The sequence below is a fragment of the Polistes dominula genome, unplaced genomic scaffold, assembly GCF_049000335.1.
Source record: "Polistes dominula isolate Pdom_NZ unplaced genomic scaffold, Pdom_raw_medaka contig_82, whole genome shotgun sequence".
Taxonomy (NCBI): Eukaryota; Metazoa; Arthropoda; class Insecta; order Hymenoptera; family Vespidae; genus Polistes; species Polistes dominula.
Window position 1 is genome coordinate 746,533 of NW_028301046.1, and position 20,743 is coordinate 767,275.

Below are 20,743 nucleotides of genomic sequence, written 5' to 3' on the forward strand. Positions count from 1 at the left end.
TCCAATGACTGTAATACGCTCGAGGAAATTATTATTATTATTATTATTATTATTATTATTATTATTATTATTATTATTATTATTATTATTATTATTATTATTATTATTATTAGTCGATGGAAAGATACACCTTTTTAACGCTAGATTTAAAGACATTGATTGTATTTTGTTTATCATCAATAAAAAAAAATATTATTGAAAAATATATTATTCGTGAATAAAACAAAAAAATTATTAAAAATTGACAATTTAAAAACTTAAATATAATAATATAAATTCATAATAATAATGATTATTATTTTTATTAATTGGCATTAGGAACTCGGAAGTTCATTGCTGCAAATACCAAATCCCGCGATTTTTTCCATTCCAAAGCAATATACACCTCCATTCGCAGTGCTTCGTAGCCCATTTCTTTCAAATCCCTTCTAATAATACAATAAATTAATAATATAAATTAATATTAATTAATATATTGGGGGGAAAAAAATGAAATAATACAATCTATGCAATATACAGTTGATAAAGATATCAATGAAAATACATTTATAAAAAGGTTATGAAAGGTAATGTTAAGGGGTCGTTTGATTTCGACTAGATTCGCGTGTTAAGATGCGAACAGGTAAGATCATTGCCTTAGGTAGGGGTATTATCGCAATTAAGTCGGTAGGTGTCGGTACCAAGGAGAGGCCTACTGCTGCTGCTGCTGCTGCTACTTCTGATGCTGCAGCTTCTGCTCCTGCTGTTGCTGCTGTGTTCTTCTTGCTTATATACGCTTCCTCAGTGAAGCAAACTCTCTCATTTACATTTTAACACCCTATCGCACGGGACTAGAGATTAATAGATACGTCAAGCGCTTAAAAGCGTATACCTACTTTACGATCGGTCGTATTTCCTTCTCGTATGTATCGGAACCGAACTCTCTGACTGAACCCAACGCTTAGGCCGTTTCCGATAACGTGATCGTTAACGACCACCTCGCTTTCACTCCCTCCGGTATCTGCGAGTTACGCGATACAAATTCCAATTGTTAGTAATTTTAGCTTTGTAAACAGGAACAACAAATCTGACGAATTTCACATACAATTGTTTTCATTGTTTTCAATTAGTCACAAACATTTGTTAGAATTTAATGAAGATAAAAACAAGTATTTAATAATAATATGAAAACAATTAATTTACCGATCGTTTAGATTTATTACGAGAATAACTTTCTTTTGATGTTTCTTTTGAAAAAAAAAAATAGAAAAAAAAAGAACTAGGAAAAACGATACGTCGTTCCGATGAGAGTCCAGGAAAACGATTGAAAGTTCGCGCGATCGGTGGAATAGCAAATGACCGTGCCGTATCAAAGATCTCTTCTTCTTCGTGCTTCGTCCTCATTCGAAGCCAAGAAGAGATCGTAGGGAGAAAAAAGCATACTATTATGGGTAGTTATCGATGGTTACAGGTAGTTGAAACACCGCTGGCTATCCTTCGCACTTCTTAAAGGCCATTCCTCGTTCTATGGGCATCTGGCGCTCCACGAGATCTATCGATCGGACAAAGATTCTACCAAAGAACATCTGTAAACCGAGAGAAAACCTCTCTCTCTCTCTCTCTCTCTTTCTCTTTCTATTGCTAGATCTTTCTCTATACTCTCTAATAGTAATCGTTACAAACAGACAAATCTCTTTCTATTCAACAAATTTTACAAGTAACACATTACTAGTTTCTAAAAAGAGAATGACTGTAAACTTAAATCAAGACATTACATTAACTAGTACATTTATTATTATCATTATCGAAAAATAAGATTTATGGTAGTTAAATAAGTTTCTAAAATGTAAATTAACTTAATGATTAGTTAAAGATATTATTAACATAAATAGTACACCTAATAATATTCCCCAATTAAAGTAACTACAACTAAAGTTGTTATTAGTTAATTAGGTTACTCATGTTTAATGCATATTTATAACACATTGTGTTATTCGTGTCAGATATTTTGATAAATCTAATGAACATTTAAAACGATAAGTAAAAAAAAAAAAAAAAAAAAAAAAAGAAATGTTGTAAAGTAACATGAAACTTAACTAAGGTAAAATTGTAAGGAAGTACTGGGGGGAAGGGTTAAAGACTCAAGTAAAGTACACGTGTACCGCTGTTTCAGATTATAGAGAAGATCCTTCTCGACTTATGTTAGTGCAAAAAAAAAGATACGAGTGAATGAGACCGGAGCGATTCAAGCAAAGGGGGCCTTTTAACGCTCTGCTAATTAGCAAAGCGAGTCACGTAATGTCTGTACTAATTAGAAAATACGGTACACGTAACAATAGCGCCAAAGGCCGATTGCGTCAACTAATCGCGTGTTTTCCTTCTTCTTAGTTTGTGTTCTTCTTGATGTGTTCCAAAGACTCACACAGTGTTTTAAACTACTAACAACAACAATACTTTCAATAATACATTTCTAAACCTAACTAATGTCTGTCTATTAGATACTAGACACACTTAATTATAATTCATAAAATTATTATAAAATTAATATATAACGAATCCAAACCCAAAATATTTTATATACAAAATACGAATCGTACGTATGTATTGTTTTTTTTTAAACAAGATCATTATATTATAATTAACTATTTTTATTAAATAATATACTAGATAAATATTTGATTATAAATATATCAAAGATAATGTATACCGTAGGAGGTTTATTATTATGACGTAGTCACGAATCAAACACGAATGGAATTTGAAAAAAGTATTGACAGTAGTGGAGCCTTTAAGTCGGTAAAAAGCTACGTTCGTTCCACTTAAATTATTCCGTTATTAGAATCCTTCTCTCTCTCTCTCTCTGTCTCTCTCTTGTTACCTCCCTTTGGCCATGTGACGCAATGCACGGGCTCTTTCGTTGCAATTCCTGTGGTTCGAACCCAATATCACGAGAGGGATATACGTTTTCGTGGTGGTGTAACTGACCTGCCTCAAGGAAAGCTTAGTTGCTCCGTGCCAACCACAAACCCGTTCAATTATTTTTTCTTCTACTCTTCTGTCCTTTTCCTTGTCCTTTTCTTTCGTACCCACCTCACCGTCCCAATCCCCCACGCGTATATCCAGCGAATAATATCAGTCGTTCTCCGTGAACGAGATACGCCAAATTGCCGAGGACAGATACAAGCTGCTTGTTCAAAGATAACAAACCTTCTCATCTATATAAAAAAAAAAAAGAAAATAATCTAACACGTGTAAGATCAAAAGTGATTTCGTAAGATACAAAGTACTATTCCAAACTCGTCCAACTGACTGATATGAAATCATGTAACTACATATATTATAATGCACATTCGTCATATTGATATATATATATACAAATTACGTCACGTCACGTTGTTTGTCCGCAATGGACTCCTAAACTACTGAATCGATTTTAATCAAAATTTACACACTGTGTGTAGTTTCATTCAACTTGAAAGATAGGATAGTTTATATCATTCTAACAGATGGCGGTATAAGGTAATTCGTTGACTTAAAGACATGTGTATCGGACTGATTGTGAGCCACAGCAACGCGTGGCGGAGCACCCCTAGGATATATTGGTATATAAATAATTACATGTACTATTATTTAATATCAAATAAATCCTAATACAAACACTTCAATCAATCTTTCAACTGTAATCCCCATTGATCATAATTATCGATAAATAAAAATTTAAATACATGGAATAATTAAACAATTAATCGATCGATATAAAAACTAGTAATAGAAAGTCAAGTTTAATAAAGTTTCTTATAATAAAATCTGAATCTCATCTAACGTTCGTTAAGTAGTGAAGGAAGATTTAAAAGAAGAAGGGGACAATTATGGTAGCATGAATATTTATGGAAAGTCAGGGTGCACCGTGTAATCTTTACGGGACAACGGGCAAGAGACATCGGACCCTTGGCTACTACTACGACGACTACGACGACTACGACGATACACCTCACGGTTTACTTTGTCGGCTGCAAACTCGCCGAACTCAATTACCCTCTCGCAACTGGAGGGCCCGAGAGAGAGAGAGAAAAGGTACAAGGTAGATTCGAAAGGGAGGGAAAAGTTCTCGCCGCGATACGAAGAAGCGATCGATCCTTGCGAGCCTAAGTGGCTACCATTTGCGACTGACAAAAGGGACCTATGTGCAATGTACAGCATCCTACTACGCAACATCCTAACTGAACCTTTATTTATTTCAATTGAAACCTTTACCCCGTTCAGATTATATTATCAATACTATATAATTATTCATTTATCAACATAATGAAGTTTAGTCAAATAAGTAAGTGACGTAATTGTAACTTTTGTATTATTGAAGTTATTAACGAAACGATATTACCTAAATAATACTTAAACAAATATGTAATGATACTAATATATAACATATATAAATTTAACTGACACACACACACACACACACATACAGAGAAGAAAAAGTACGTAAACTATAGTAATATTTAAAATGTAAATCGATTCGTGATATTGTCGGGGTAGTATCTGAATAAAAAGGGCCAGTGTATACAAAGAGGAAGAGAGAGAAGATAAGGGACGCAAAAGAGAGAGAGAGAGAGGGAGAGAGAGAATCGATTATGGGTTAGAGGCCGACGATAGTTTCGAATTACCCGTTCGTTTGAGAAACGCGTACCTCTCGCGCCTATCATCTCGGCTTTAAGCGATACGTCTCTCTCTCGTACGCCTTGTATAGTTTATGCAAGCCATGAGTCGGTCGGTGCATTGTTCCCATGGTGGTGCATCGCACGTTTGCCCGAGTATCGATACGAGGATACGCTTCGCAGCCAATTATTATTGCCATTTAGATAAGGAACGCAACGCTAGTTAAAGCCAGCAAACCTCCTTGCCAAGCAGCATCCTAAGATGCAACACTCTTCTTCTTCTTCTTATTCTTATTCTTCTTATTCTCTATCTCTCTCTCTCTCTCTCTCTCTCTTTCTCTTTGGTTAAGTTAAACTAGCTCGATTCGCGAACGACGAGAATACGTGCGATCGAAATTCGACGAAACGTGACGGCGCAAAGTGGCAAATTATCTTAAGATTATCTTCCATGGATACTTTATATATATATATATATACATTTAGATTGATCTTCGTAAGGAAATATTATTTTAACGAGAAGATCGATAGATCCACGATGGTTTCGAAAGTATTACTAAGAAAAATTCATTTTCTAATGATATCCTTTAAAAAAAATTCTATCATTAACAGTCAAAACATCAAATAGTAGAAATAAAGTTACGGACCACTATAGTGGCCCTCCATAAAATACTACGTATTTTACATACGACGAACATATGCAGTTATAACACTAAGTCAAATATCCCATACACTGGACATGTAATTTTTGTGTTTTATTTCTTTTCATTTAAAAATCGTTAATATTAACAACAACAAAATTACTTAAAAATAAATTGCAATTTCGATGTTGCTGCACGTATTAACAGCCAGCCCGTACAGTAAAAATAGCACCGCGGAAAATACGCCCATGGCGAAAATACGAAAGGGTTAAAAAGAGAAAGAAATCAAATGTTAATATTACATTTAACTAACAAAATATATAACTTTCGTGATAGAAATAAGTAAAACTTAATAATAGAATAAAGATATAAGTGTATGAATTGAAAAAAAAAAAAAACATGATTTGACGTTAATTGAAGAAAAATAAGTATAGATAAGAGAAACCAATGAGATATCGTGAAAAAGCCAGCAGCAAATAGGGACATTATCTTGCATGGAGTCGAAATAACGTGTAATCGAATGTATGAATCGTTACGTATTGAATCGCTTGCATAACCAAAGTGAATCTCTCTCTCTCTCTCTCTCTCTCTCTCTTTCTCTTTCTCTCTCTCTCTCTCTCTCTCTATGGCATACTGAAGCAAATCTTTTTCAACGATCGGCTCTTTTCACCTACCTCAGCCTACCCACGTTGTTTGCGCTACCCCAGTGAGCAACATGATAGACGCGTATTCGTCTTGAACAATCACGTTAATACATATAGATATATATATATTTCTGTAAGGTAGATACATATGTATGTAGTATGTATAATATATACTTGTAAATATAGTAGAATAGCTAGCACAAGTTGATAGTCGGTTTAAAAGGCACCACAGGAAAGTATCTTGCGACCCCACGTGAGATAATCGCAATGATATACTACTAATGACGTTCAGAGTTTTCTCGATGAATAGCTAGAGAGAGAGAGAGAGAGAGAGAGAGAGAGAGAGAGAGAGACAGAAATGAGATCGAAAATATCTTCTATTGCGTCACGTAATCTGATGATCGTTAAAAGATTATTCACGATTAGGTATATATCGAAGAAATACTGAATTTAAAACTCATTGTAATTTTTTTAAATCTTTGACTGGGTTCAAATGCAAATTATATTATTATTATATTTTATAAAATAATAATAATAATAATAATAATAATAATAATATAATTTTGTAATAACAACCAAGAGATTAGATAAATTATCTGCAATTTTAAACGAAAAAAAAAATAAAAATAACTTTAGAACAAATGATTTCTCAATTCTTGATAAAACAAATATACCATTGTGGCAATCTACTTTCTTACATAATCGAATAAATAAGATAAATATAATTTATATATATAATAACTATAATTAATAAGTTAATTATAAATATATATATATATATATCACTAATATTATATATAATACAAACAATACAAATGGCAAACTTACAAAATTTGTCAACCCATAAAACAAATATTTAAATAAAATCATTTAAATCATATGATACTATCAACATACTTATATAAGATCTTTATAATAAATATATCTAAAGATATATTAATCTATATGGTTAGATATTCGAACAAAAATCACATTGAGAAGATGGTCGTACGACGGGAGGCCTAATCTTCCCCGATCGTCTTGGAGTCGCGCGCAAGAAAAGCTACTTCGAAGAAAGGGTAAGAAAAGAGATAAAAAAAAAAAGAAAAAAAAAAGAAAAAAAAAGAAAAGAAAAACAAAAAGAAGGAAAGAATCCGCGAATGGAGAAATCTCCCTTTTATCCGCGATTTACTTCGGATAGACGTATAGCGTTTCCCCCTGTGTTCCATCGTACTCTACTATACCTACCATTCCGATTAAGTGGACAAGAGAGGACGGTGAAGTCTCTACGGTCGGTCTTATACATCTGAGAGTAAGAGAAACAGTCCAGATACATACATCCAGAGAGAAAGAGTCCAGATACATACATACATACATACATACATACATACATACATACATACATAGTAACATATATATATATATACGCGGAAAGCCAATTAAAGGACCGAAGAAGAGGTCCCGCCTTGCGAAGGACCCACGTACGAGTACCTACATACATACATATATATATATACGAATACGAATAAATCACGTGCTCGCGAGAGTAAGCGCATATCTTCTCTGTCCCTACTTACAGTAGGATACACATATAGAATGTCAAATAGAAAAATATATATTTTACACTTAATTATCTTTTTCATAGATCTTTCAACTTATACAAATTTATATATAATAACTATTATTAATAAGTTAGCTATAAATATATAACTAATATTATATATTATTTATAATTATATAGTTATGTATATTACATATAATGCTAGGGGTGCCCCGCCACGCGTTGCTGTGGCTCACAATCAATCCTATACACACGTCTTAAATAAATACACGCAATAAAATAATATTGCGATTATAAATTGAGATTATAAACTATCCTATCTTTCAAGTTGAATGAAATTGCACACAATGTGCAAAATTTGATTAAAATCGATTCAGTAATTTAGGAGTCCATTGCGGACAAACAACGTGACGTGACGTGACGTAATTTATTAATAAATATAATAAATTTATGTATTTTATTAAATTTGTGTAAAATAATTGAATAAAATGATACGATAATAAATTGAAAGATTCGATGGTTGAATATAATTAATATATTTAAAGTTAATCATTAGTACTGATTGATAGGAATGAAGAAAATTGTTGATATTCGATCAACGAGAACTATTTTTTTTTTCATTTGACACCGTATACACAATAATATACTTATACGTATATGTATAAGTATATAAAGTATAGTTATACGTACTAACTCGTATCGCTATCTCGATAATAGAATGATCTATCTGCAACGAGCGGCAACAATAAGCGAGCAAGATATTATTCCGGTGCCGGAGCACTGCCGTATCTCGGACACGCGAGTACTTGATCTGGAAGCAAGGAGTACCTTAACTCAACAAATAACAATACGGTATTGCCCTCACGTAGGATCGGGGGCCTAGGATCAGCGCCATTATGCGCCAACAGTTCCTTTACTTCTCTCTCTTTCTCTTTCTTTCTTTCTCTTTCTTTCTTCTATCTTATTTTCTCTTCTCTTTACTAGCCCTCAGATGTGTACGTGTGCAGTTAAACGCATCTATCTAAGCTCGTTGCATCCCAGGAAATAAAATGGATCTATATATACATGTATGTGACTTGTGTTAAATATATTTTACAATTTAATGTTCACAGACAAATGCATTTTAATTATGTTAAAATATTTAAATTAATTTATATTATAATGATAGAAATGAATTTAAATGTGTAATCAAATTGTATGCAGTTAAATTGAATGTTGCATATTTAATAGAAATCTTTTCGAAATGAAAACTTCTTTAGAATGGGTGTAATTTGAAAAAATATAACGGATCGGTAGGCGACGATGTAACGAAGCGGTGGGAGGGGATGAAACGGCCAAGATACTAAATAAGAAAGAGAATACAATTATCCAACAGCAGATATTTTGTATTCGTCTGATTCTCTCGAAACTTAGTTTTTTGAAGGTTTCACTTCTAACACGTGTGATCTGCCCACATGATATTTTTTGTTTTGTTTTATTTCTTTATGTTTTTTTGATAAAATAAGTTTCAAAAGGACGACACGTAGCAATCTCTCTTTTTCCATCGATTGATATCCAGTACGTTTTCAATAGTTAATGTAGCACGAGATGAAGTCCCGTTCAATTACTCGCAACACGATACCACGGCTATTTATTGTGGTCTGCCGAAGCTCGCCAAGTTCTCTTGGCTCGTGTGCTGCTCTTTGCCGTCGTACCACCTTCTTTCCTTTCGACGACCGACTTACAAAGATCCCCAGTCCTTTCTTCTCGCCATTGCCGATCGGCTTTAACTCACCGTTCTCGTTCAAGAATCGTTCTAGCTGCTCATGGATCTGTAGAGACAGACATGGTGCACGTGTATCTCTCAATATTTTTATCTAACCCAGTTTCTTAATGGAATTTAAAAAAAAGAAACACACAAAAAGTTTCTTGCATTAATGAAATTCTCATTTGATTCATTCATTTCTAAGTTTCATTCATTTTATTATACTTTTTTTAAATTGAAACTGCATTTTGTTAGTTTAATTTAATATTCTATCAAAATGTATATTTTTACTGTAACAAATAATTTTGGTTATTAATAATTATATATTTAAAAATAATCTTATGTGAGTTACCTATTCAAAGAAAAAATTTATTTAATATTTTTTTATTATATTATTATTTTTATTTTTTTTTTTAAATTGAAACTACATTTTTAATGTAATATTCTATCCAAAATTAATATATTTAATATAACAAATAATTGTTATTATTAATAATTATATATTTAGAAATGATCTTATGCGAGTTATCTATTAAAAAAAAAATTTATAGTCGATTTTTTTTTTTATAATATAAAATTGAAGATAAAAGAGAGATTATTCAAAGTATATACCAAGACATTATTCTCTTCTCAATTTTATCGAGAGGATGGAAGAGCGCATGGGTTGTGGGTAATGGACGAGTATCGTCGACGTTCGACGGATAGCTTTCACACGATAAACAATCGGTATCTACGTCCTGTCGTTAACTATGCATTATCGAGACATGTGTGAGAAAAAGGAGAGAAAGTAGCGAATGTTATCGAGACTACATACCAGGAAACAACTATCAGTGGTTCTTATTTTCATCATCTCTTCCTACGCTTATTCTCACAATATTATAATTTACTCTATTATTATTATTATTATTTCTTTTTTTTTTTTAAACATTCAAACAATTAATTTCGTTAAATTATTATTTCTTAATAATCTAATATTTTTCTATCAAAATTTAATTCAAATGAAGGACAACAAGTTTAGAATTGTTAAAATTCATCAAAAATTTCTCCTCCAACTTTTTTCAAAATGAAATTATTCGAAAGAAGATGAAAAAGCAGAAGAAGAAGAAGATGAAGAAGAAGAAGAAGAAGAATGAATAAGCTTCCATGTCATTCGGTAAACAAACGATTTCGTTCCGCGTGATCGCTGAGGTGTCTCGTGGTTGTTGACGGTAACATCTATCGCTGAGACGAACTACGACTCGTACCAACTGCATATCTCGCACCAAAGCCATTGTAACAATCTCGTTTATATAGGGTGTACCAACGAACATTTCATCTCTTTCTCTCTAAAAAAAAAAAAAAATATCAAGAAAATAATTCAATTTCTAAACAAAATTATTACTGACTTTGAAATCCTAACAAGTGTAATTATAAAAAAAAAAAAAAAAACCATTAAAATGGTATTGTAATAAGAACGAACGAGATACTTCGTTAAACGTGAATCTCATTAGTATTGTACTCGATTCATTTTCTTTCTCTATCCATTTTACTTTTTCTTTTTTTTTTTCTTACATCCCATGTCAAGGGGAACCCATAATATTCTACTTATCCAATTTCGCCAATAAAAACGATGCTACCTTTCGTTCGATTCGTGCTCGTAAAGAAAGAAATACGCGAGAAAGATAACATTGACTAATGAAGCGATCCATGTTAATTGTCTTTAGTGGCTAATTTACTTGATAAGTATCTCTCGAAGTTCTATCTTTATCGGACAAAACAATTTCAAACAGAGAACAGAAAGTAAATGTCATTAACCACGTTAAACAAATAAAAAAAACCTTTCCCCTATTTGTTAGATAAAAGTATTTGACAAAGAAGAAGAAGAAGAAGAAGAAGAAAAAAAAATTAAAGATTGAACATTTTTCTCAAATAATGAAAGAAAACACAACTTGGTCGTGTTTGAAGAAAAATAGATAAATCTAATTCTATAGAATCTTCCAAATGGATTATCAAACATTTTCAATATTTTCTACAATCTTTTCTTCTCATATCTGAACGAGTTTCTATATATACACACACATACACACACACCTACTTATCTTTGAGGAAAAAACACAAATAAAAAAATTCTCTATATATATATATATATATACAGTTAGATACTGTCGTCGCATCGCCATTTCTAACTTCCTACAAGCTCACATAGATCATAGTCCGAAGAAGGAACGTGAATAGTAGATTGTCTGAATATTCTGCTAGCCGTAGGACGAAGGTATCAATGAAAGCAGAACCAACTGCGACTACCCGGAATGATCATGAACGATAACTCCTTGGCTAGGAGTCCTAAACAATGGTGGATATTGGTATCACTCGTAGAACGCTTAGATACCTTCCTTCCTTCTTTCTTTTCTTTTCTTTTCCTTTTTCCCTTTAGCAATCTTCCTTTCTCGCTTCCTATGCTCAGTTGCCGACAAGGCGGTCGCCGATTGTAATTTGCCGATAGGATTCTACCTGCCGCGTTGAACGTTCTACTCTCTTTCTTTCTTTCTTTCTTTCTTTCGTTTGAATATACCTTTCTCTCTTTCTCTCTTTTTATCTTATTCTTTCCTAAGTTAAGTTAAAATCTTGAAGATAGGGATAGGATATTGGCCAGTTTGTAGTACTCGGTAAGAAGAGATACATCTTATACCCTCGGTAACTACCCATAGAACATTTCCTAAGCGGCGGCATGGCGGTTCTTCGTTCTTCGTAGTAGACCGACTGGTCAATATGTATCGCACCAGAAGGGCTGCTCAAGGTATGCCGAGTGCTATACACTCTATAGTATATATATATATATATGCTGGCGTGTGTGCCAGACCAACGCAATCCTGCCACGAGAGAAACGAGATACCAGCGAGATACAGTCCTCTTGCAACTAACTGCAGCTCTATTACCTATTCGTTTCGTGCCCGCGAGTCTAATACCCTTCTACGTGAGGATATACTTAACCTCGGATTAGGATGCCACTTGTCACTATGAGAAAGAAAGAGAGAGAGAGAGAGGAATAATCTTTGATTTTATTATTATTGTCGAAAAATATCAAATTCTTTTTTAATTAGCTATAAACAAAAAATGGTTTGTAAATACATCATTTAAATTGTTCGATAGTTATGACACCGTACACCGGAGACGGGTATGCTTCCCCAGGCGCTCTTCTTCTTGAAGTTATAGTATTTTTAGTTGGAAAAACTTTAACACATTTATTATTTCGAAAGAAAATTATTTTCGATAAATGAAACATAATATTCGGTGTCGCATTGTTGATATTTTGACTTATCGCTTCTTTACATTACAACGCGCTGACAGTCGAATTTTGGGCCTGACGAGAAACTCAACCGAAACGAACTCAACTAGAAACTCGTTGTAACTTCGTGTCCTAGATAATAATATATTAATATTCACATGAAAAGTGTTTCATCGAAAATATCTTTAGCCGTTAGCGCCTAACATTATTAACAAGTAGCATAAATCAAGTTGACAATTTGAGGACAAATCGATAGAGAGTATAGGAATGTAATCGACTACCGATTAAGAGAAGCATCATTGAATCAGTCGTTGAAGGTTGGAGGACGACGTTCGTGGGAGCCTGTCGGAATAATTAATATTCAGCGAGGCGTTGGTGCGTTCTCCGTTCAGCCGAGCGATCTTCGAGGCTTGTACTTGGAAAAGTACTTGGAAAGGAAAGCCCTACGTCGGCTTTCGATGCTGTGCGTCCGATAGTCACGGCCGTCCGTTCACGACTTCGGTGTCATTTCATCAATTACGAGCGTGGATGGAGATACGAGAAAGAAAGAAAGAGAAATACACACCACCATGATGGTGCTAGTGCTGGTGGTGAATGTGGTAGTGGTAGTGGTTGGGGTACAGGAGTGTTGGAACGTATATAAGAAGGAATCGGAGTGCCAACCCATCCGTAGGCGTTCCAAGCGATTCGCTCGAATAGTCGCGAAACGATTCGCGAGAGAAACTCTCGGACCTTTCCCATGAAGAAGCGTCCATTGACAGCCGGAGAAGTGTATCACAGAGGATCCTAAGTGTAGTTATTCCAAAGGAAAATAAAAGCTTTACCATCTCCTTTCTTCTTCTTCTTCTTCTTCTTCTTCTTCTTCTTCTTCTTCTTCTTCTTCTTCTTCTTCTTCTTCTTCTTCTTCTTCTTCTTCGTCTTCGTCTTCTTCTTCTTCTTCTCCTCCATCGGTGGACCCCGATTATTAATGGCCGCGGTGGTGGTCGTCCGTCCGTGCAACACGGGCGCAAAAGTGTACATCCGGTTTTCTACCCAAGACTCACCTCCTAGAAACCTCCCGACGTGCTGGTTGCCACCGGTGCAGGACGAGAGCGGACGGCCTTGCACCAACGTTAACAACCGAAAAGCAAACTCGAACACATTCGTCAACTTTTCGTCTTATCTTACATACTGTGTGTGTGTGTGTGTGTGTCTCGCGTCGTTATCAAAGTTTCCATGTTTTTTCTTTGATCTATTTAAATATTTGATCGTTGAATCTTTTTTTTTCAACATATAACCAATATACTGTACGAGCTGTAATCACTTATCGATCGATCAATTTCGAGTTAATTAAAAATGTCTATATCATTAAGTATACACTTTAAACAACTTTGAAATGAAAGGTAAAACTTTATATGCAGTATTTAGATAGATATCTTTATAGTCATCAATATACCAACAACATAACACACGATGATAAAAAGTATATAATGAAAATGTTTATTTTCTATAAGCCATATAATTATCGACAATCTCGTAATTTTTTTTTCTCTTTCTTTTTCTCTCCCTCCCTCCCTTTTTTTCTTTTACTGTATCGAACGATCACACACAGTTTTCTTTCCCCAAGCGAAATACTCACACACATTCCATTTGGCAGTTACGCAGTTACGCGTGTAAGCATACGCTAACGAAGGATCGGCCAGAACGACCTTCTCGATACCCATTACGCCTCGTTCGTTTATTTTGCGGCTTTACGCGTTACAGATCTTACTGTAATGCCCCTTTGTACAGCGCCGTGATATTCTCCCTTATTATATATTTCTTATGCCATCGGCACTTTACCTTCCTTCCTTCCTTCCTTCCTTCCCTTCCCTTCCCTTCCCTTCAATTCCCCTCCCTTCTACTAACTTTTTTTTTACTTCTCTCATTCGTTAACTCGAAAAAGATAACTCGCTTCGATCTTTACTTTTATTTCTTTAGATCGTTTCTGTCGCCATAATGCAAATAACGTGAGATTATAGTTAACTTACCGTAGATAGATCTACGTCATTTTTAAATTATACACTTTTTTTTATATCATTTTTATTTTTATTCAACTATTTATCAAATTGTAAATCTACAAAACCTAAAAAAAAATAAAAACTTACGTATTAACGCCAGTGCAGCAAAAATTCCGCTAATGCGCCAATAAAGAGCAATCTTGTTGTTCGTACACAGCAACCGTCAGGGTTGCGTTAGAGTTTCGACGAAATTTTTGCTACGGTGGCGTTAATACGTAAGTAGTTTCGGAACAAAATAAACCAACCTCCTATGAACTTTTAGCCCACCCTATATTCACACATAAAAATCTGTGTTTAATTATAAAATAATTTTGGTTAAAAAAAAAAATCCCTAAAAAATACAAAATATTAACAAGCAACCGTAGTATCCAAAAAAGGGACTGCATAAAGAGTTAAGATGCCAAGGAAGAAAAGGGTAAGGGCGGAGAGAACTGTGACGCCGCGCATACCGTAGGAGACCGTTGGAGAGGGAAAAGAATGGTCTGAGAGGAAAGTAAACGGACCTATCCCAATCTCGAAGGCCCACGCCGAGTCCCAAACGGTAGAGGGTGAGTGAGAGTTGGGAAGAAAGAAGGAAAGTGAAATGAAAAAAAAATGAAAGAAAGAAAAGAAGGATGGATGGATGGATAAGAGTAAAGTTGGAGCGTGAATACACGATACAGGTATATAAAGATTTAGGAGGGTGTTGCGTGGGTCACGATGCCCGTAAGGCACGAATACACACACACACGAATAAACGTACAAATACAAGACATGCGTCATCACACGTTTGTATAGGATAGGAAGACACTTGTGCATATACCAAACTCATACAAATACGCATACAATAGAAAAAAAGTGTAATATATTAAAAATACACATAGAGAATGAGATCGTAAGTTTAACACCACCCCCCTCCAATTCCCCCTGTTCCTACTCGTTCGTCGTAGTCGTCGTTCCTGGCACGTACTCGTTATGGAAACCACCAAAGGATATTGTTGCTCGTATATATGGAGAGTACCAGGGAAGCGAACAGGACTTGTACTATGCAGATGATTCCGCGATATGGGACTATTCATTGTGAGTCATTTAACAGTTTATGCGCCGAGTACTACGTGCTTGCTCGAATCTGTGCAATGTGTTATTATATTGCTTATCGAAAGCCTATCCAGCAGCTCTTTCCCCGTCTTCCCCTCTTACCCCGACTGACTATCCCCTATAATAACGCGCGTGCCACTCTTTCATCGTCAAATCCTAGCTAGCTCTGCTACTTCGTATTAAATGACTGAAAATAACTCGATAGTTAGTCGAGTAGTAGTAGTCATATACGATGTCTAGGATTTATTTGATTATTATAAAAACAAAAGAAGAGAGAGAGAGAGAGTTTGAGAAACATTCTTGACTACCCTCCTCTCGAGACTACCAATCACCATCCATAAGACGTGCACACTCTCAAATTAGAGACAACTAATTTATTACACTCTGATTAATGATCTACGTGGAATCCTAAATCTAGATATAATACCCTGTGCATATTAATAGCTTTAGTAGAATCGATTGGTCAAGGAAGAGGAAAATCTTCTTAATGTTTTGCATATCTTAAGGGCGTTAAATAATCCATCATGTTACTTTCGATTAAACGTTATCATTCCACTACGATAATACACGTTTATAAACTTCTATAATTTATCAAAACTGTTTAAAAGTGTTTTATTTTATTTCTTGTAATTTATTCAAATGCATAAAATGGTGTCATGCAAGAAACATGCTATATATATATACATGTGGGATTCGTGACAAAAATTGGACCGAGATTCGCTTTTCGGGCGACGACTACTCTTTAACCAATTGAGCTATTCAGGGCCCATCGAACTACTTGTTATTTTAAAACTAATTATGCAATCTCATTACAGGAGGACTATAGTCAACGAAGACGATTATCCACACCAAGCGGAAGTCCAAGTCCACCGAGGCCAACAAGGCTCTCGAGATCTACCGGTACCCTAACCAGGGACGAGGACTCCTTCTGCGAGTCGAGTAACACGCTCACGAGAGAAAATCAAGGACAAGAGGCTGAAAGGAAGGGATGGTTCAAATCACTATCACGAAAAAACAAATCCAATACAAAGGTACATGCTCATCAAACTTATTGGATTGTTCGAAAAGTAATTGCACTTGAAAGGTCTAGGTTTAATCTCGAAACGAAAATTGTCTTATTCATTTTCACAATAAGCAAATGAAAACTACTTTCCGAACAACCCAATATATTATCTAAACATTACAAAATTCAAATTTAATTAAATATTTACGAATTAATTGCAACCACGTGGTAATAACTTCTAATAAAAAGAATATCAAATTTGTGGTGCAACGAAATAAAAATTTCATCAGAAGGGGGGGGGGGGAATAAAATGAAAGAAAAATATCAATAAAACTCTCGTAATTATAATCTCTCTTTTTCTCTCTCTCTTTTTTTCTCTCTCTCTTTCTCTGGATACGCTCGAATGAACGATGTTTCTGACTCGTTTTGTTTTTTCTTCTTTCTTTTTTTTTTTTTTTTTATTGCTCTTTTCAAAAAGCCGTTCTGCAAGATCCCAGTATACATATATATATATGCGTGTAAAAAGAAAAAGAAATAAAAAGAAAAAAAAATAATAAAAAAAGAGAGAAAATAACTCGCGGAGGTGGTGGCAGGCAGGCAGGCAGGCAGGCAGGCACCTGTTTAAGGGAATCGTCGTGAACGAGTCCTCCTCTCTCGTGGAATATTTCCGGGCATGACATCAACTAGTCGTCGTCGTTGTCGTCGTCGTCGCGACGAGGCGGCTTTTCAAGGTTCGACAAACAAGTCCATTCCAAAGTTCTTATCCGAATCCGGCATAGTTTGTGCAACCAAGTGGGCGAGATAAAAAAAAAAAGAATACACAAGTTTATGCATTCGTTCGATATTCTGACGATTAAAATGAACAAAAATTATTTTGAGCAATAAACAACGTTAAAATCTTAACGCATTTCAAAAATTGCGAAATCATTTCATAAATAAGACTTCTTTTTATATAAATTACGTGTCACGTTGTTTGTCCGCAATGAACTCATAAACTACTGAACTGATTTTAAACAAATTTTACACACCGTATGCAATTTAATCCAACTTGAAAGATAGGATAGTTTATATCATTCTAACAGATAGCGGTATAAGGTAATTCGTTGACTTAAAGACGTGTGTATTGGACTGATTGTGAGCCACAGCAACGTGTGAACGGGGCACCCCCTAGTTAATGATAATTTTGAATAACATCATCATTCGTATTATTATAAAATATAATTTCATATAAAAATTGTGTTATTTGAATGAATTAATAAATGTAATATAAAAAAACAAAATGTATAAAATATTGGTTGTGATAGAAAAATTGGAATATTGATCTCTATACTTAAATCTTGTTATTAACAATAGTAACGTAACAACATGTTTAGGTATAAGCAGAATAGCAAGGAGAACGTTTCCATATCCGATCCTTCCCCTTGTTAGCTACGGGCCCGTACGAAGCAGAGGCCATTAGACCAATACAACCTCCAATTACCGGTTTGATTAAATGCTTATCTAACTCCGCGCTCTGTGGTTTAATTTAATCGCGAGATTAAGTGCCGATCGAAGGGCTGCTTAGCTCTCTCTCTTTCTCTTTTTCTTGAATATCCCCCAACAAGGAGAGAATGAGCACACCGATATTTCGATCCTTTCTTCCTTTCCTTTCCTTTCCTTTCCTTTCCTTTCCTTTCCTTTCCTTTCCTTCCTTCCTTCCTTTGGAACACGATCTTTGCTTGAGGTTAGCCCTAAAGCTATCCAAGATAGCTGCATAGAGATGATTGCGTGCACGTGAATCTCGGTTATGCAGGATGATCTATCGAACGATCGATGAACGGACCCAGAACACTCGCTTTCACGAGAGTCTATAGAGAAATGCTAGATTTTCTCATCTATTTTATAAACTATAAAGTTTTAAAGTTATAAGAGGAAATATTGTCATCGTGTTTTTTTTTTTTCTTACCACTTACCTCTGAATTTGTTCTATGAATTACAACTTTTTTATTTCCTTTCTTTTGGAATTTTAAAATTATAATATAATATAATATATATATATATATATATTATCAAATAAATGCGTTAAAAGAAACAATGTTTTTTTCCCTTTGTTTTTTGTTTATATTTAACAACGATCGAGAAAATGAAAAAGCGTATAAAGTAAATTACCTTTTTCTAGATTATAAAAGACAAATTCTATTCTTTTTTCTCTTCTTCTCTTCTTCTTTCATTTATATTTTTTTTTTTTTATAATTAAAGAAAATATGATTACTCCGAGGATTATAATGGAAGAGAATTTTTCTTTCATCAAGCTTTTATTATGTTTTTATAACAATCGATAGATATTTGAAATTAGTTAATCTATAATAATAATAATAAATAAACATATGTGTATACTTTTCAGAGTGTGGATAAGAAACCAAGAATACCAGAAAGTGAGATATTGACGACCGGAACGGAAGACGAGGAGGCATCGTCCGCACCGGAACGAGTTTCCGTTCAAAAGAATCTTCGTTTCTTCGGCGACACCGATCAGGAATCGGTTTCATCGAACCGTGATCACAGGTAAATATTAATCAAACACATGATTAACATGAGTTATCACTTTTATCGACAAAAAAAAACAACAACAAATATTTCTATTTAACATTCTTATACGCAGCAAAAAAAAAAAAGAAAAAGAAAAAAAAATAGAAAAAGAAATTCATTGGATAATTATAAAATAAATTCTTATTTTATATTTGTATAGAAATTATTTTGTATTAATAAAAAAAAACAAAAACAAAAACAAAAAACATGAATTTTATAGAAACAAACGTGTCGATGAACGTGGTTGTATAAAACGTGACGTTAGCAACTCGAACAGGAGCCATAATCTTGGCATAGTATCACCACCAAGGAAACCACCAAGACTCGCAGAGAGTGCACTTTCTTCCGGTGAGAGTACTACAGGTGACAGCAGTCAACAGAGCCAAAATTCCCAAAGATCGCAAAGATCCGTCGTGTATTTACACGCGACTACGAGTAAGTAATATACAAATTCGAAAACTTTTCACATTTTAAAAATAACTTTCCTATAATTCAATATTTTAATAACCTATTATATTTATTTAATATTTATTTCATCCTATATATATATATTATTATATAATTTATATATTTTATTTTATTATAATTATAATATATATAATATTATATAAATATTATATTAATTTTAAATATATATATTAAAATAAATTACATATATATGTAATTAATATACTAAAATATATAATAAAATATACATAAAATAAAATATATAAAAAATTATATTATATAAAATCTATAAAAATTATATATAAAAAATATAATAAAATATACTAAAATATATTAAAATAAAATAAATTAAATTATTAATTATATTATATTAAAATAAAAACTTCCTTCGTGTAGAAATGTTTTAAAACTAAAATCGCTTGCAACGTGACTCTATATATATTCTTTCTTTAAAAATTGAAGTTAATAAGATCAACCTGTCAGTTATCAATAAGTTACGTGAATAACATTAACTCTACTCGAGTGTTCTATTTATAACGATTAAACTTTCAACGTGTATAATACAAAGTTCACGAATTGTTGTAGTCGGCGAAATACCTGGACCGAACGAACGACGTAGAGCAGCAAGTCGAGAGGAACTCAATCGACCTCTGCAATCGCACACGAGAACCGTGTCTAGGAGCGTGAGCGTTTTAGCTCCATGGAAACCAAGACACTATAGGGAACCTTTCGAAATCAATTATGATCAACAACAGCATCAAAAACCAATGATGACTTTAAGACGTAGACAAAGAAGTCGCGAAACGCTAACACGTAGGGGCAAAGATGCCCGACGTAGCAAAGATAATCTTTCGAAAACCGGTAAATATTTCATTGAAAAATAATTCTATTGGGTGATTCGTAAAGTCGTTTTCGTTGTTTTTTTTTCTTTTTTTGTAAAAATCAAGATAATTTTTGATTCGTGGTTAACCTTTGCTTATTTGCACATTTAATCCCAAAGGACCCAGACGACCTTTCATTTGCAACTTCAATCATTTTTCTCAATTGTACTCAACTTTGGTCATTTTTTCAATATATTTAAATTTAATTTAAAGTTATAAAACTTATATAGTCTTTTTAAGTAAGTATTCAAGAAGTCTCTAAA

General features: G+C 33.7%; 1 protein-coding gene and 1 long non-coding RNA gene across 3 annotated transcripts in view; one reads left to right on the forward strand and one right to left on the reverse strand.

Annotated features, from left to right (window-relative positions):
- blo (bloated) overlaps nt 1–20,743 on the forward strand; it is a 106,738-nt gene that overhangs the window by 82,632 nt on the left and 3,363 nt on the right. The window contains exons 4-7 of the mRNA XM_015320768.2: nt 16,397–16,612; nt 18,968–19,128; nt 19,373–19,587; nt 20,185–20,460. Coding sequence (XP_015176254.2) covers nt 16,397–16,612; nt 18,968–19,128; nt 19,373–19,587; nt 20,185–20,460 — 868 coding nt within the window. The remainder of the gene's footprint in view (nt 1–16,396; nt 16,613–18,967; nt 19,129–19,372; nt 19,588–20,184; nt 20,461–20,743) is intronic.
- Nucleotides 30–18,936, reverse strand: LOC149031605 (uncharacterized). 2 transcript variants are annotated; one of them, XR_016177552.1, is made up of 3 exons: nt 17,202–18,936; nt 8,147–9,267; nt 30–3,194 (listed from the first exon to the last, which is right to left on the reverse strand). It is a non-coding gene; the product is annotated as an uncharacterized LOC149031605 (long non-coding RNA). The 2 variants fall into 2 exon arrangements; XR_016177551.1 differs by having other exon boundaries at nt 8,147–10,525.